At 38.2% G+C, this 18,312-nt stretch overlaps 1 protein-coding gene across 1 annotated transcript in view; it reads left to right on the forward strand.

The window, feature by feature from the left end:
* LOC149073516 (neuropeptides capa receptor-like) overlaps positions 1-18,312 on the forward strand; it is a 42,679-nt gene that overhangs the window by 6,939 nt on the left and 17,428 nt on the right. Inside the window, exon 2 of the mRNA XM_089246580.1 lies at positions 12,851-13,480. Within this exon, the coding sequence (XP_089102706.1) occupies positions 13,075-13,480 (406 nt within the window). The 5' untranslated portion in view covers positions 12,851-13,074. The remainder of the gene's footprint in view (positions 1-12,850; positions 13,481-18,312) is intronic.

An 18,312-nucleotide genomic window follows, 5' to 3' on the forward strand; every position in this document is an offset into this window, starting at 1 on the left:
ATAGAAACTTGCGTCAAATAGTTTGATTCCCTACACAAAAGGTCTAGTGCAGATGCAGACAAAACGTCGAGAGATGTTTGCTTCCCCACAAATCAGAGTGATGTGTTTGAAGAGGCTATACCTGTTGACTAAGAACTTTCTCTAATCCTCCGCCGCTACTAAGTAAAAGTTCACCAATTTCTCTGCACGAACGGAAATACTCAGAAAATCACCAACGAATAAAGCAAATATAAGGAAAATACAAAACTCCTAATTGGGGGATGGTCCGAATAATCGCTTCGGTTAATCCATCAATTGCCAATCGCAGTTAAAAATTTTACTTGAGTTAATCGACTCGATCAATCCGATCAAAAATCGATTAAAATTTAACTTGATTTATTTTTACGTTCCTATACAAAATATTTCAGATAAATGTATTTAAATAAATATTTAAATCAATATTTTGATCAAATTTTTCGACATGGAGGAAACACAAGTCGATTCAACGAAAACTAGTGTTGATTTCTAAAATTACCAAATTAAAAAAAAAGACAAGATATATGACAAGAATGTGCAGCATATCGTCTCCCTTATGCCAGAGTAATGAATGCGCAAAAATTTAGGAGGAGAACATCCATAGAGTAACATGGGTAGAGTAAAAATTCAAAAGTCGTTTTGCAGGTTTTAGAAATTTGTACATTCATGTTTCTGGTAAAGGGGGAATGATATTAAATAGCTTCAAGAAGGCGGCCTTTATTTCTTAATCTATTTCTATATTTGTTTACATCCATTCAGTGGACACATGCGTGAAATGAATAGAATATATTTTTATAGCATCAATTAATATTACGTAGTTACTAACACTACGTTTGCTAATGAATAGCATTTGAAAATATTCGATTAAAATTCGTTGTTGCCTAGAAATAGTTATTGCCCTGTCTCTCCTGAGGCAAAAAAAAAAAAAAATCCACGTTTCTAAGTGCAATATTCGACTACTGGTTTGAATCGACGGCAAAAGAGCAAAAAAATTAACCTTTTAAAAGTGTATAAGTTGCATCTTCATTGCGAGAAATTACGGTAAATATTCAATATAATATTAATGTAAAATATTCAGCACTGTTGATGTGATAATCGGATTATTGACGAGAGAATGTTTACGAGACCTCCAGAAAACAATTATCTCCATAATTTGAGTTTCCAAGGACACACTCCTACGCAACTTTTTCAATGCGTTTAGATTACGGATCTCGACATTATTCTATGTCGTTGCTAGAAATAAATACGGTAGTTATTTCTGGAATGTCCATGACCATTATGGTCCAGTCGATTGTCAGATGATTAACACAAGGTTTCTCTGTAATTAGTCTTTTCCTTTTTTCTATAATCTACTCTCAGCTTTCAATGACATAATAACGACATCTGTTCAACGTCTGATAATGTTTGGGCTAGAATTAGGAAAATTGGGATGCGTGTGGGTGCGTTTACATGATTATTAATCCATATTATTATTACTCGAAACCAAAAATCAATGACCCGATGAATGGTAAATTTGATTATTTATTCGTTGGATTGTTGTTTTGATTGGAGAGGGAACTTTCTGCCGTAGGCTTATAAATCAGGGCTACACTCGTGCCAAGCCTGGCCCAACAGTCATTCGCAAACATTTGCATTTCCCCTGATGCAAAGAAGCAGCAGCGGCATAGGCTGGCTACACACTGGCCCAGCTTGACCCAATATTCTTTGACGAATATTTGCTAAAAACAAGAACAAAACCGGTTTTTCCAGAACACTCACGAGCCCCGTTCACATAGGAAATAGAAAACCCGCTTCAAGAATTTTCACCAATGACTGCTCTCCATTTCTCTCCTTACGAAGGAAAAAAGTCGTCAAGCGGGTGGTAGAACTGCCAATGCTACCGCAATATTTGCACGTGTGAACGGGGCTTTGGTGTCGCGGTTGTGGACGTTTTTCGACCAATGTGTGGCCCAGTGGGATTGACAGATCGGGAAAGAAGGAGGATCTCTTTTTTTTAAATACATCAGATTTGATAACGGTTTTCAAATTTATTAAAGGTTAAATTTATTATATATATAAAGGTTTCCTACGGATATGAGGCGCGGCATGAGTTAAGATGTCCTCTGGTTCTACGGACAGCTCCGCTGGATTCCGAAAGTAGTCACATTTTCCTCACCATATTTAACGTGAAAACACTATATATATTTCTCACATCTCTTTCCTTCATCATTTATCGTGGCTACCCTTTCATCTCACCTGTGGCTACCCTTTCATCTCACCTGTGGCCCCCCTTAGAATATTCCAGGACCACAAAGGGGTCATAGGTGAGGACAACTGGGTTTGGGCCATCTTTCTTCCTTAAGTGGAAGTAGTTATTCTGAGTTGAAGAAGATTCTTAAAAAAGTTGAATCGATGTTTCATACTTATACTCTGGTACATTAGACCCAGGAGTTTCCAACGTAAAAATTTTCGAGGAACCCTTGATGATAATGAGTCCGTTCTACGGAACTCAAACAAATTTTTGAATATTTAATTCCAAAAGGAATGTGTGTAGCTACTTCCACCTCAACAGCATCATAGCTCCAGGGCAAAATGAAAGAGGGCTTAGGCACCACCTCCTAATTTACATATTTATTAGTCATAAATCATGGGCCAAATCTTATCGTGGAAGCCCCTATGGAAATGAGATCTCCGTGCCATGCCCGTGTGGGACTCGTATGTTATAATGACAATGCTTATCCCGTAAAATATATATATAATTTCTGCAATTCAATAATCCTCACTTCTCTAGCGGATAGAAAAATTCCAAAAAAACATTTTTTTTCAACTTACAATTTCCTGATAAAACGAAAAATGACATTCATAAACTTTTGGAGCTTCTGGTTTGAACATTAGATGTGGAAAAATGTAATGTCACTGTTTTTTGAAGTTGAGCCATCCAAGTGGTCTGATCTTTTTCAAGCGACACTATCTCATTAAATTCAAAATAAATAACACTTTTTCGAGTATTGGTAACAAGAAAGTTTTCTTCTTTGAAAGCCCTCTGGGTTCCGGAATTTTTGAGGGTTCCGTGGCGTTTGATATTGTGGATCCTAAAAAAAGCTGTCACGGAACAGCAGTTGGAAACCCATGAATTAGACTAAGGGTCCTCAACCTTTTGGAGAATGCGGGCCATTTCATTGGTTTTGAAACGTGGTCACTTGAGTTATCTGGAAATGTGCCGCTAGTAACTAAAGTGATCTGAAAGTGTGCCGCCAATAACTAAAGTGATTTGAAAATGTGCCAAAAGTAATGCAAGTAATCTATAAAAATGCCACGGTCCACTTAAGTGAAGTGTACATGTGTCGGGGGCAGCTTAATTGATCTGTAATTGCACTGAGAGCCACTCAAATGATCTCGAAGCGTGCCGCTCTGGCCACATAAGTGAACTGGAAGTGTGCCGTGGGCCGCTCAAGTGATTTAAGCATTTGGGAAATGTGTTTGAGGTCACTTGAGTGATCTGGATATGCACTTAATGATTAATATAAATAATTATAAATATAATAAGATCACAAAAATGATTTAAAAGTGAGCCGCGAGCCACTTAAGTGATTTGATAATCTATCGTAGATCACTTGAGTTGTTTGGCTCATTTGTCGTGGGCCACATCAGATGATTCCGAGGGCCACATTTAGCTCGCGCGTCATGGGTTTAGCATATTATGCATTAGACAGATGCTCTTTAAACCTAAATTTATTCGAATGTTAGAAACCTACTGTTTCGCCTAAGGTTTCCGAATCCATTTTGAAAAAAATTTCTCGGAAAAAATTGTTTGTTTTTCTCTCGAATTTTCCTATAAAATTTGATTTGCATGTTACCGAATTCTTCCAATGTATACTTACTTACTCTTTCATGGCGCGTGTGCATATGTGTCGCACATATATCCTTAATTCAATAAGAAAAGTTTATACTCTCGTCTTGTTTCCTCTTATTTTTTGCCTTCTGTGTTCGAGAATTCCAATTTACCACTCGATTGGTGGGAGAAAAACTACAAGAAGACGAGTTTGAGTTTAGTTTGGATCCCCGGAAGAGATCGGGAATTGAATTTTGCCGAGTGAAAATTTGCGGAATTCCGAGTCGGGTTGTGTGAAGAGAAATTTAGGCTCGATGTTGGGGTTGTATAAGAGGCATAAATAGGAGGTACTTCTTCGTAGAGAAAATATTGACAAAACTCTTTTTCGCAGTATTTTACGGGTTAGACTATATTAAATTTTAAGAGCGTCATCTGTTTAGAGTAACTCAGAGATAGAAAAGTTTGGCTCTTTTATTTATTTATTTGGCTCCGTCATCGTGAGATGGTATACGATTATCTTTTATACATCGTAAAAGGATCAAGAGAATCACTTAAGAAAGAGAACTCGAGTGAAACAACTCTTCATTCGAGATGCATACAAATAAAGCGTCCCGCTTTTGAACGCTTTCAAAACTCGAGAGCGGAGCTTTTTTTTCCTTTTCTTGTGTAAGATAACATATTCAATTCCAAGAAAAACGAGAATTCGAATTTCACAGAATTAAAATTGTTATTATTGTAAGTCTCTGCGAGGAGTAGTTTCACTTTTCATTTTCCTGATGGTCCTTCACGGTTTTTCGAGTGAATGGCGGCGAATGTAAATATAACAATATTGTTAAAAGCAAAACGCTATTGGAAATTCCTGGAAGCAAAAAAAAAAAATCCCTTTGTGTTTGTTTCATCAACAATTCGAGAAGAATTCCTATCACTGAAGATTGATAATAAAACTAATAGGAAACTGAAGTGCTTTCAGACTTAATTTTAAAAACGTCATTATATTTATTCATTTAACCGTTTCACTGCGAATCTCTCTTTTCGGTTGGGATAACCTTCTCGGAAAGTTTCATGTCCAGCAGATTCCTAACAAAGGCGTTGTCAATACCTTAGCGACAAAAAAACGTCACTGAAAAGATACTTTTTAGAGACATTTGAAAGCCTTTTCGGCTAGTTTTAAGGCGATGGATGGACCTACATCTACAGACACTCTCCGTGTCGCGTTAAACACGGCAATCATTCTTTAAAATAAAAAGTTCTGTCTGCGTCTGCGCAGTCACGATACGATAGATATGAATACGGTCATTAATTTATGGTAAAGCATGTTTAACGTGTCTGACACGACACGGTAAGTGTCTGTAGATGTAAATCCACCTTAAGGCGTCAGTAATAAAAAGCATTGTTCAAGCTTTGGTTGCAATATCCCATTAGGAAAACCTGTTCTCTAGTTTTGCAGTTAATGCGTTACTAACAGAGGCATTATCACCACTTCGATTACAAAAAACAGTCACAAAAAGAAAATTTATGATACCCTACCAGGAAAACTTTTCGGTTAATTTGAAGCCTAACGTATAGGGTCGACTGATGTCTGGTATTGTACATGGCAGTGGTTCTCAAAGTGTGCGTCGCAGCTCTTTACGGCATAGCGAATAGCTGGTGTATTGATGTAAGTCCATTCCGTGCTTCTGAGATGCCACGGATTAACGATGAAAAGGCCACCAAGAGAGTCGCGGGTAAGAAAAGTTTGGGAGCCCCTGATAATAGGATTGGCCCGTATTCCAAAGAAATATCCTAATGTTTTATGTACGTTTTAATTTGATGCAAGAATGTAAATTACTGTTCGCAAAATGTTAATGGTGCTTCCTGGAGAAAGATGTATTTTTTTTTGAAAGAAATAAAACCCTTTTGGGAATTCCGTATGAAGAATCATATTCGCGAGGCCGAGGTTAAGTATCTCATCCTAATGTCCAAAAAAATTATTCGGCAGCACAGCACTTGTTTACGCCACATCTTAGTTTTTCTAGAAAGACGCATTTCGAATTACTCATAGCAGCTTAAAGAAGTTCAAAGCCCTTTTATGCTACTTATATACAAAAATTTAGAGGTGGCCCCCTAAGTGAGACAAATTTTACTTAACTGGAGGATCAGTGAAAATTTGGTTATTGTGAGCTTTACACAATTTCCAACCACGGCCATGGTCTGGGAAATTCACTTCCTGAAGTCTCATCCATCGAGGGGTTAGCGCACCAACCTCTCGATGAGCATAAAAAACAAGCCTGCCGTTCGGAATCAGCAATAAATTGTAGGTCTCGGTTTAATTAGCCCTCGTGTGCAGAAATTGGCCGTGATGCGACAAAAATGATCAATGATCAAATGAAGTCTCATCCACATCTAGACATCTTCAGTCCAGTTACGCCAAGGCCGTAGGGGGTTCGATCCGGGAGTTAGCCTCCCGAAATGTTAGAAAATGACAGATACTGTATGCCATTTAGTGCTGTAGTGGTGGGTTGGTAAGATGCGGATTTAGAGATGGGAAGAGTTCAGGGTATATGAGTTCAAACCCACCCACCTCCAGAAAACTTTTTGCCGCTGTGGTGGTCGAGTAGTTATAGTGCCGGACTCGTGATGCGAGGATCCGGATTCGAACCCCACAGTGGTGGTCGGCTGAAGTTGGTTTTCTGTGGTTCCCAACTTCAAGGCGCAAATGCGAGCCGATCTCCCCGTTAAAAAGTCTCGCCACAGAGAGCAACAGTCCTACAACGGTAAATCATTCAACCATAACACTTCACTCATAGTTAGTAAAACTGGGGGCAGATGACAGCACTACACATAACAAGCATTACACAGAAACAAACTTTACGTCAGGTTGCACTACACGTGCACGCACATTCCCGCATGTACCTATTCGTTGGGAGGTTCCGCGTGGGGGGGGGGGTGCATGTGTGGTGTAGCAGTAGTAGGTAGAGGCTCGAGGATCCATGATGTTCTTAAGTCAGCCACCTCGTTGGGCAATTTGCCTGTTGTGGCGTTGTATTTGTATTTGTATATATATGGAATAACGTCTACGTGTCAATTTTTACATCACTTTTAACTCCTACTCCCCTCTTCCTAACCAAATCATGGCCAGCCGCTCTGTCTTAATGAAGAGATATAAGCAAGTGATCGAAGACCGGGTCATACTAGAAAATGCGCGTGTACGTGTTGTTAACCTAAAGTGAAGTTTGTTTATGTATAATGCTTGTTACAGTACTACCATCTGCCATCAATTTTTGTAACTATGAGCGAAGTGTAATGATTAGATATTTGTACCGTTGTAGGCCTATTGCTCTCTGTGGCGAGACATTTTAACGGGAAGATCGGTTCGCATCCACACCTCGAAGTTGGAAACCACAAAAAACCAACTTCAACTCCTACCCCACCCGCCGAAATGCTAGTCGTCCCTCTCCGAAATAAATTTTTGGCTACGGCCCTGAGTTACTCGTGGATCTATGCAGCAAGCGAGAAGAGCATCTGTGCAGAGCTTGTTACAGAAACCCACGTGTAACTACGTGACATCTCAGAAGATGCCTGCCACAGACGAGAGTGAAACGTCAGAAAGTGACTTTTCCATACCACAACCAGATCGCCCGAAAGTTTCTTCAGTTCACCAAACATCGTCCAAAGTCGCCCCAAGACACCATATTTGGTTGCTGTAGTGGTGCCATCTGCTGAAGACAGAGAAGCAAGGATATTTCGCCAAATTTGCCAACTAATGAGCTTGAGTAGATATATTTGTCACTACCATATTTCTGCAACTATCTACATATATTTCAAGTTAAGAGCTCTCCGAGTAACATGTGTCCCGTATTTAAGTTTTTGATTTCCGGCAACAATGAGCAATTCTTTCATAACGTAGGTGTTGTCAGCACATTGATTGCTAATAAAGAAATAAATACAGTCAACCGTCGGTTCACGAACTTTAGTCGATGACCTGCTGATCCATGGGCTGGATGAGAGAAGTCGTATTTGGTGGCAGGAATTTTATTCTGATGAAAGATAATTCTTCCACAAAATTCTATCTAAAAAGAAATTGTCATCTCAAACTTGTGAAATATATGCTTTTCCCGGGATTTAGACCGTTTGGCGTGTTCGTAAACCAGGATTAATTCGTAAGCCGAATCAATTTTTGTTGTTCATAAATCGAATTGTTCCCAAACCGAGGGTCGACTGTATACTGTATGATACTCGATGAAGAAAACCCTATCGGCTAGTTTTAAGAATAATGCATCCCTAAAAAAATGCGTTATCGCCGATTTGGCGATGGAACGATCACCAAAAAGGAAAAGCAATTGCTCACATTAAGAGAAATACATACTGAGAAATCTTGAAGAAGAGAACATACTGTGGATCGTAATGCATAACCACACAAAGCCGTGTTAAAAAACATCAAGAATTTCACAGAGACGGAACGAGTTAATAAAATGATAAACACACATACGCGGCATCATTTTCTTTATCAGATTTCAGGGAAATTTCTGGAATTCCTTACACTAACTAATGGTTGGTTATAGTTAATTACGACGCTGAAATTTCAAGCACGTAGAAAAACTATCAACGACGTAAAAAATGAATGAGCCGTAGAGAAGAGAGAAATTTAACATATACAAGCAGCGTGTTTTTGCTCATTTCATCAGCATAACCATCAGAAAAAGAGAGACTACGATCTCTGTTTAATTTCTCCTTGGAGAGTTTCATCATAAAAAGAATAAGGAATTGATGGTAAGAATCTTGAGTGAGTATTTGCCTAAAAAAAAAGGATCTTCTCCAGAAAAGTTTCATCAAATCGATTTCGAGAGATCATTATTAGCATTTTCTTCATTTTATTCTCGCACCTTATTAAAATTCATGAGTCCTAGTATATATTCACTATTGCGCCAGCAAAGAAAACACAATTAGGAATCTCTAATCTGCATCCAAGTACGAAATTCTTCCGCATATCCGGATATTCTCTCATGGTTGTCAACGATTTGAACTGTCCTAATATACGGAAAATATTAAATTATTTAGATAATATACGATTGATCCGTTATGTTATTTTTTATGGTTCACGTTATACTGCATGGAGGTAGGAGGAATAAAAACCAGAGAGAGTGAAACTACACGGGCTATCGCATCAGGCAGCCATTTTGTTGCTTGCCCAAGACGCCATCTTAATTTGATGTCCTTTTTTTAGTTGTTAGTCTAGCGATTTTATCGGAAATATACGCTATTTTATCGAAAGTATCTGAGAGTTTGAGTTCTTCTGCATTTGGGTAAAAAGTTATTATATAGATGGTTCCGACTTTTTATGTAATAGCAGCCGTCTCTCTATCAGGAAGGTCATAAATTTTTGGTATGTTGATGATGGAATCGTTTGTAGTTTCGGCAAAAAAGTTGTGGTCAGTTGATTTAATGATGGTGTGGCCTTGTTCGCAGCCGGCACTTTGATTCATCTTATTGGTGTTCCACAGGACCGTCATTTCAACTTTTTCCGGGGAGGGGGGAAAGAACATATACTCTCAATGTGTGTGTATATATATATATCCGGGTCGTAACTAGGCTGGGGAAACCGGGACACTGCCCCTGGGCCCCTAGCCGAATGGAGGTCCCACAAACGTTTACAGTGGCTTTGCATAATAATAATAATAACCCTTTCAAGCGGGGCCCCAAGGAAAAGTCTGCCCCTCGCCACGATAAGGCACACTACGGCCCTGATATATATACCATTTGTAGTGTATTTTTAAAGCCGGGGGACCCCCCCCCCCCTCCTCCCCAAATGACAAGCCTAGTGTTCCATGGGATTGAGATCCACAATCTGAGCAGGAAAAGCCAATTTCTCAATATCGTCATCACCAAACTAGCTGTGCACTGCCCAAACTGTATGGACAGAAGCTCGTATAAGAGTACGAATAAGCTCACACCATAGCTGTTGTTAGAATGTGCAGTGCCGTCTTAACGCATGGGTCCACCCGGGTACGGCCCGGGGGCTTCAAGAGAGGGGGCTCAGAAAAATGAAAAGTAGTTGAATTTTTCGAGAATTTGCCAGGTAGGGCCTCAGAAAAATCACTTGGCCTGGTGACCCATGATGCTCTTAAGACGGCCCTGAGAATGTGGGCATTGGAATTGTTTAAAACATCCAGATAATCTTTAGTGTTTCCACACAGAATTCAATGAGTCAATCCCGACTACTGAAGCATTGGGCTCAATCGGAAGTCATTTGTTTTCGAGATTCACATCACAGTAAGCAGCACTTGGCATTGGAAGCGGTAGTTTTCGGTCTTAATGCCGTAAGTTGGTCATGAAAACCAGTAGGTCGAAGCTCAAAGTCTATGAAGTCTTCTGACAAAGCAGGAAAAAGTATACAATTCAGATGAAATTAAAACACCATCATTTCATGCTTTGTTTGAGACTATAATAATTAGTCTTATTATTAGGTCTGTGATATTGACAGGATAGTAAGGACTCTCATCGAACTGATATATGACAAAAATCAAACAAATTGCACTAAAGCAGTGCTTCCCAAAGAGGGAAATATCGCCCCCGGGGACGATAATAATTACGGATGAAATATAGGATCTTATGGGATCGCTCAAGAAGGGGGACGACGAGAAAAAAAATTCTGAGATGGGGCGATGAACAGAAAAGTTTGGGAAACTATGCACTAAAGCAAGATTGGGAAGAACTCATTAGTTCCACAAATTGTCAATCTTCAACAAAATAGATATAAGACATCCACCCCATCCTTTGTCATTCATTCATCATCATTTATTTACAACAATGTAAAAAATACTGAAACGTAACAGTAAATCAATTTCGAAGAAACGACACCCAAACTTGGTAGAACGGAAAGTCCATTAAACCGTCCTCGTATCAATTTTCTCCCATGTCTTTTTACGGAAAACGACCACGAAACCCATTGAATTGATGAATCTTCGATGAAACGTCATCGTCACTGTATTGCAGCTTCCTAACAGTCAGTTCATTGTCACAACAATGGAAAAGGAGATGCCTTTTGTACAACTTTCCTTACACTAAATTGCTCAGGCAGACGCAATACCACGTGGTATCGCAAACAAAAGATTAAGTGGAGGTTAACAAAAATGTCATTTTCCTCGCCGGAATGAAGACTTCACAACAAAAGGAGGCGGCCAACAATAGATTTACTCGCACCCATTCCTCTTTACGTTTACTATAAATCTTTTGGACAGCTAAGTCAATAATAATTCATTGAAACAGCGGCAAGGTAATCGCTAAAAGCCATGTACATAGGCATCCACCAAAGCGAAAGATACTGAGGTTTATTTTTTCATATATAAATAGCTTAACGCTTTATTACGTTGCGATTTTCTTGCATTAATTGACTTAATTATCATCCCATGTTCTTTAATTTTGTAAATTGAATGCTAGCGATTATAATTAGTGAGGCTCCAAATGGAAATTGCACTCCTTACGTAACGTGATGTGTTCTTTTACTGGCTTTTGACGGGCTTTTAAGGTTAATTAACTGTTTTTCATGGCATCGCTTTCAATCTGGGCTGGAGCATCACGTGATGAATAATTATAGGTTCCACGAGAAATTTGCATATATACTCGTACATGCAAATCAAGTTTTTAAGCCATCGGCGGTCGTGTTAATTCATGACAATTCTTGAATCAATGTCCTTTGCAACGTTATCAAACAGAAATTTGCTTCTAATTTTATTCACAACGAATTTATGCGTGAAAAGCAAACTACATACTGTCTATATTCATGTACATTTTATGGTTAGGACTTTTTCTTATTGTGTCATTGCCTTTCCCGACACGTCTGACACGGATTTCGGACTCGCTACTGAAAAATATATACGTATTTTGTATTTGTGTGTTAGTCTTCTCTCTCTGTTCTTATTATAAAATAACAAAAATTTATATTGCAACGTGCCCTGATTTTTGTTTAGTACATAAAATACATCGTGAAATTCGCCAAAACGTATCAAAACTTCACAACACGTACACATCAGTATTAATAAATTTTTATTTCTCATTGATTTTATGTCCATTCAAACATTATATGAGTATTTCGACCGAAAGTAAAAACTCTGAATGAAAAAGGAAAAGGAAAATAACGCCCTCACTTTTTTTGGGTGGCGTTATCATCATTTGGCTACAAAATATCTCATCGCCAAAATCAGACTTTAGTTAGTCATGCAAGACTTAAAACTAATCTGAAAGAATCGAGTTTGAAAGTAATTTTCCTATACGGAACTGAAAATTTTCTTCAAAAACATTTGATTATTTTTTACCATATTTTTCTCGTATCACAGTTACTTTACGCATAACCGGGATTTTCATCTAGGCGCTTCTTCCCTTGTTTCCCATCTACCGGTAACACACCAGTTTTTACAGCAATATTGCGGTCATCTTGGCACCATCTCTCATCTGCAACTAGAAACAGTATCTCTGACCAGAAAATATTCCAACAAGAATTTTCGAACTCACTTAAAACTGTCCTGATTTTGTACTCTTTCTCGTCCTCTTTTGGACTATATTCTTCTTTGTTGTACATGATATACAGGAGAGTTCCTTGTAGAAAAAAACGCGATGCTTCTCTCCACGGTTCATAAGAAGTACGAAAGACTGGATACCAAGTGGTTTTTCGAACCTTGTAAAGTTCTTTTAACCTGAAATAACTAGCGAACTGAGAGAGAGTTAGTCTTTGCAACTTAGATAACGGTATTATACCCGATGAGATTCAACAAGTAGATTGAGAGAAATATAAAAATTAAAATGTTCATAAAACACGCCCTCAATCAAACAAATTGCAATTAATAAAATTAGTGACTCTCTTTAATATACCGAATGAAATTTCATCTGAAGAAAAATTCACCGAGATATCGATGATTGAAATTCTTGATTTTTTTGCCCTTTTTTTGTAATAGTTTAGTACTTAAGTCTAGACAGGAATACGGAGATTGTTATAAAATGTGGAATTGAAAGTTTTAACAGTGTTTTTATACGAGAAATGTCGTATTTTAGGTTCAGCTGGATCACCGTCGTTTGCAAAAATTCCATGCAAGCACCCTTTCGCGTCCTACATCATGGAAGTAGTTTACATGTGATGCAAGAGTACACAGCACACTGCAATAAGGGTTTCTCACCAAAGTTCCGTTTTAATTAAATTATTAGATGTTGCCAATGTTACAGAAAACGGAAAACGAGCTTGGTGATCATTCAATTGCCCGTCATTAACGTCCAATGATATGATAATGATCGCCATGGAATCAGCTTCAAATACTTCACTCTACATGGAGGATTACATAACAGCCTATTCCCTAGGAAACGGCTCAAGAACGAATTCCACATCTCCTCTGTTGCAGATCGCACCGATAATTTCGCAACTTGGAAGTCAAGAGCCACCAGACCTTTCGGACTTCGTCCTGAATGCTACTCTAATATCCGAATATCTGGAAGCGATGCTCGGCCCACAGAGACTAAGAATGACGACGTTATTGCCAATTACGGTAGTCTACGCCGTAATACTCATCATCGGCCTGGTTGGCAACCTCTGTACATGCTACATAATCCTACGGAGTCCTCACATGCAAACGGCCACTAATTTCTACTTGTTCAGCCTATCTGTTGCTGATATCGTCAGCCTCATTTTAGGTAAGTGATTGCATCTAGTTTTCCTTTAATTGATTTCAATTTAAATTTTGAATCTCGAGTGAATCTAATATTATTACGTACTCTTTTTTTCTACAAAATTCTGCGCAATCTAAAAATAATTAGAAATGTCTTCAATTTTGATCCGGATTACGATTTTAATTATTGATGACGAAAACCAACAACTAATTAACGTTTGATAATTAGTGTATTTTTCTTTTTAAATTCAATAGGACGCTTTTTTTAGGTACACGCAGCCGAAATTAAATGAACAGAGTTGACGCAAGACAACGGAAGAGAACCCTGATTAACATCAAGAACTACAAAAACGCTAAAAATTAACATTTTACCTCCTCAAGGGAAATTTCCTCACTTTTAAGGAAAAAAAAAAAACTTAAACTTATATTCAAAATAGACTTTTATAAAGGTCTAACAAAAAAAAAAAAATTACCCGGATGAACTAAAAATGACGGATTATATTGGCACGAAATTATTTGCATTTTAATGACAGAAAATATTAGCATTTTTGTTATTTGAAAATAGTTACAACTTTAATTTAATGTTCAAAATATAAAAAAATAATTGATTCGGTAATTGAGCCGTCTAATTTCAAAACCAGAGAGATCTATTATTTTCAATTTTCAGATTTATGCCATTTATTTATAGTTTTCCTACAGATCTATCGGTAGGAGAAATCATAGCATTCGAAATCAGCTAGATGCTATTCGTTTTGCCGTGTGAAGGTAGCGGTTGGTTGTAAAACCAGAGTAAAGAAATTACTTTCAAAAGCGGGGGTAGATCAAGATGCGCGTAAGCATAGATAGATCGCATGGCTTGGTTGCCAAACCAGATAGATCCCAAAACTTGGTTGCCGAACCAGATAGATCCCAAAACTTGGTTGCCGAACCAGATAGATCCCAAAACTTGGTTGCCGAACCAGATAGATCCCAAAACTTGGTTGCCGAACCAGATAGATCCCAAAACTTGGTTGCAAAACCTGCAATGTTGCCAATTTAGTTATATTTCCCAAATCTTGTCTTTTTTTCGGCAATTTTAGTTGGAAAAAATTTCCATCTATTTGTTTTTCTAGTCTGTTTCAAAAAGTTTTCCCGAGCAGTAGTAGTTTATTATTAAATTACGTGAAAATACGGGATGTTATGATCATCTAAATAATGACTAAAATTAAATTAATTCTGGTTTTTTTAGCCCGGTATCTAGTTGTTTTCGATGAATAATCTAATTGGAAAATTTTCTGACTGTTGGCAACACTGAAAACCAGGTAAAGATCCAAAAGAATTTTTTTTTCTCTCAAATATATGAGCCGTCTAGTTTCAAAACCAGATAGATTCATTATTTTTCGATTTTCAGATTATGACATTTATTTTTATTTTTCCTACAGATCCATCAGTAGGCGAAGTCATAACATTAAAGAAGTGGCTATATGCTATTCATTCCGCAGTGTGAAAGTAGCAGTTGTTTGCCGAACCAGATTCACACACAGGGGTTGGACAAAATAATATGAACACTTGTGAAATGAGACAAAATCTTTATTAATAGGCTGTTGGCCTTCCTTTTGCATTAATTACAGCTTGTATCCGTCGTGGGATGGACAAATACAAGTCATGCACCACAATCACGGGGACACGTAGCCACTCGTCCTGCAAAAAGGTCACTAATTGGGAACGTGTCTTTGGAGGTGGAAACCTACTGCACTTTGGCCTCCGAAATACCCCACTAAGGTTCAATTATATTAAGATCAGGGGACTCAGCGGGCCACACAAGGTGTTGCAGTTCATCACCGTGTTCATCAAGCCAGTCTCCGACAATTCCAGCAGTGTAAACGGGTGAATTATCATATTGGAAGGATGACCTAATATTGCACCATTGGATGAAGATGGTCGGCCAGAATACTGACATAAACCGATGCATTAACCCGCCCATCCAGGACAACAAGTGGGCCCCACAGCATCACTGATCCCCCTCCATGCATGCTTAACACTAGGAAGGAGACAATCAACGTCATAGGCTTGTGCTGGCGTTCTCCAAACGTAAACGCGTCCGTTAGTCTGGAATAATGTGAATGACGATTCGTCTGACCAGATGACATTCTCCCATTGTTGTTGTGTCCAGTTCTTATGTTCGTCGTTTTAAGGCATTGCATGGTGTCACCAATGGTTTTGGAATAGCCGCTCTACCGTGTATGTTTGCTGCATGCAGTTCACGGCGGATAGTTTTTGTCGATACACCTTCCTGTAGATGTGTGTTCATCTCAGATGTTATCTGGGATGCGGTTATCTTGTGCTTTCTGGCCACAATCCGTTTCAAAACCCTTCTGTCTCTATCAGCCATCTTCGACTTTCGGCCTCTGTTATGCTTGGTAGATGATGTCTTACCCTGTTTGCAATAGGCTGTCATTACCGTCGACACGGTACTTCTACCGACACCAATAAGGATGGCCGCTTTCGTTACTGTGGCCCCGGCAGGACGGGCTCCAACAATCATGCCTCTTTTGAAATCTGTGAGGTCAGCCATAACGAAGTTTTAACGCCTCAATATCATTGCATCCGAACGCTATCACTGCTACGACTAGACTGATGTGTGCACATTCTCGCCCGCTAGGTGGCACTTTTCCACACTAGAGGGCCGGAGTATACGACAGGTTCCCTCGAGTGTTGTTTTTTTCACAGGTGTTCATATTATTTTGTCCACCGCCTGCAATTAAAGAAATCAGTTTCAAAAGCAGATCAAGATGTGCGTAGGCACCGATAGACCCCCCATAACTTGGTTCAAGGCCGTAGCGAAGGGGGGACGGGGACTTGGGGGGTCTGTCTCTCCCCCGCAATGTGAGAAAATGATCGAAAAAAAGGAAAAAGTGGGTCAAATCTATTGTTCTATCACTTTGCCCCCCCCCCTGGAATGGAAGTGGTCCCCCTCGGAACGAAATTTCTGGCTACGGGTCTGACTTGGTTGCAAAACCAGATAGATCCCATAACTTGGTTCGCAAAACCAGAGATAGATCCAAAAGAAAACAAAATTTTCTCTCATAGTAATATTTATACAGAGCTAAAATGCGGTGAAGACCTCTGTCTATCTAATAGCAATTTGTAAAAGAAAAAGAAGACAAAATTATTCCAAAAAAAATTTCAGTTAATTAAAATTTTGTTTCTCTTGAAAAATTTGTCAAAAGTGATCTATATCTGGTTTTGAAACTAGACGGCTCAATTTAAGAATGCGCTTAATTACACAATAATTGATTTACTTCATTAATCGGAAAGTTTTTATCAGCTAAAAGCATTTTTATGAATAATAAATAACCACAGGCAGCAAAGATTAACTCCACGTGGATGTAAAGGAATATAAAGTCATTTAAAAAGCCTTTAAAATTTTACGATGGAGTCAATAAGAAGGATATGTATATGATAATACTTCATAAAAGTCACGGTTTCATAGCCCTAAAAATGGATGGATCATTTCCTATATTACTATATTGAAAGACACAGAATATAGAGAGCATTTGGCTCTACTTCAAAATAAGTCATATATCAGGAGACGAAAGCCATATTTGATGGCAAAGAATAGCTTAAAAGAGAGAGAGAAATGAATGGTATTCGATTGGGAACGAAGGACAAAGATGGCTTCCACGCGAGTTATGGGTGAAAAAAAAGAGCATTTACCATTGTTAGAAGATGATAGAATTTTTTCAATTCTTCATCGCTATATACTTTATTTAAGACTTGATTTTTTGGAGAGATATTCATTTTTTTTTTTGCTTTTATTGTCCAAATGCTGCCATTTATCCATATATAAGAAGCATTCAGATGTAAGTGAGAAAAATCTCGAAAAAAAGACCATTTTTTTGCCGAAAAAGTTCCGTAAAAAAGCCATTTTTTTTTGGCTTCATGCCAGATATTTTTTTTTTTGTGGGAGTTTATTGATGTTTTTTTACTTACGATGTGTTTTGCATTTTTTTTTTCATTGAAATATACGATTAGAATGCGAGAAATGGTTGATGTTTGATTATTTTAGCTTTGGCTGTATGGAAATGTGTAAGAGTTGTTGCTATCTATGGCAGTTATTTAAAGGTTAGCGTGTTTGGTTTGGGTCATCGTGTGTCCTCCTGGGAGGTCGTGTAGTTAGTTGGCCGTCGACCTTCTGTTGGTGATTTTGCCATTCGGATAATTTATTTTCGGTCGGGATTTCCATGGAATGTCCTACTGGATGCATCCCTTGGGCCCCGTTTTCGTCACTGATACCGATTTCATGGTGACGTAGCCATTAATGATTCCAGCACTTCTGATGTCTGAAGACGAGACAGATATATTTTTGTATTTTATTCGTATCAGATTGATGTTATATTTCACAGATGAACTGTGGAAGCTGGATATTATAGACATGCGACGAATATTAACTAACAGAGAGGTAAGTGAACTTCTCATTGATTCACAAATGGTGTGTGGAAATATTCATTTCAACTAAAGTAAGTCTTTTACGAAAACTTATGAGCAATGTTATTAAACACAAATATAAATTTAATAAATTTAATATATTATATATTTTAACACATATAAAAAGAAATGTTTCTTGTTTATCCTTTTTGTTCACGTTCGACAACGGCACCCATTAGGTGACCGCAACGCGTCAGGTGTTACATATTCTTGTATTAGCTGTCTTTAACAGCGTTGTGAATAAATTTTTCATATATTAAGAGTGAGTGTTGCCATTTTTCAAGTTGCTTTTGTCCATGCATGAAGACATAAATGGAGTGTTGTATTTCTCTGGAGGAATTCCGATGATATTTCGTTTGAGGAAAGTATTTCTCCATCAACTTGTGAATG

The sequence above is a fragment of the Pholcus phalangioides genome, unplaced genomic scaffold (genome assembly GCF_987345545.1).
Source record: "Pholcus phalangioides strain wild (caught in Gottingen) unplaced genomic scaffold, Ppha-v1.0 ptg000017l_1, whole genome shotgun sequence".
Classification (NCBI taxonomy): Eukaryota; Metazoa; Arthropoda; class Arachnida; order Araneae; family Pholcidae; genus Pholcus; species Pholcus phalangioides.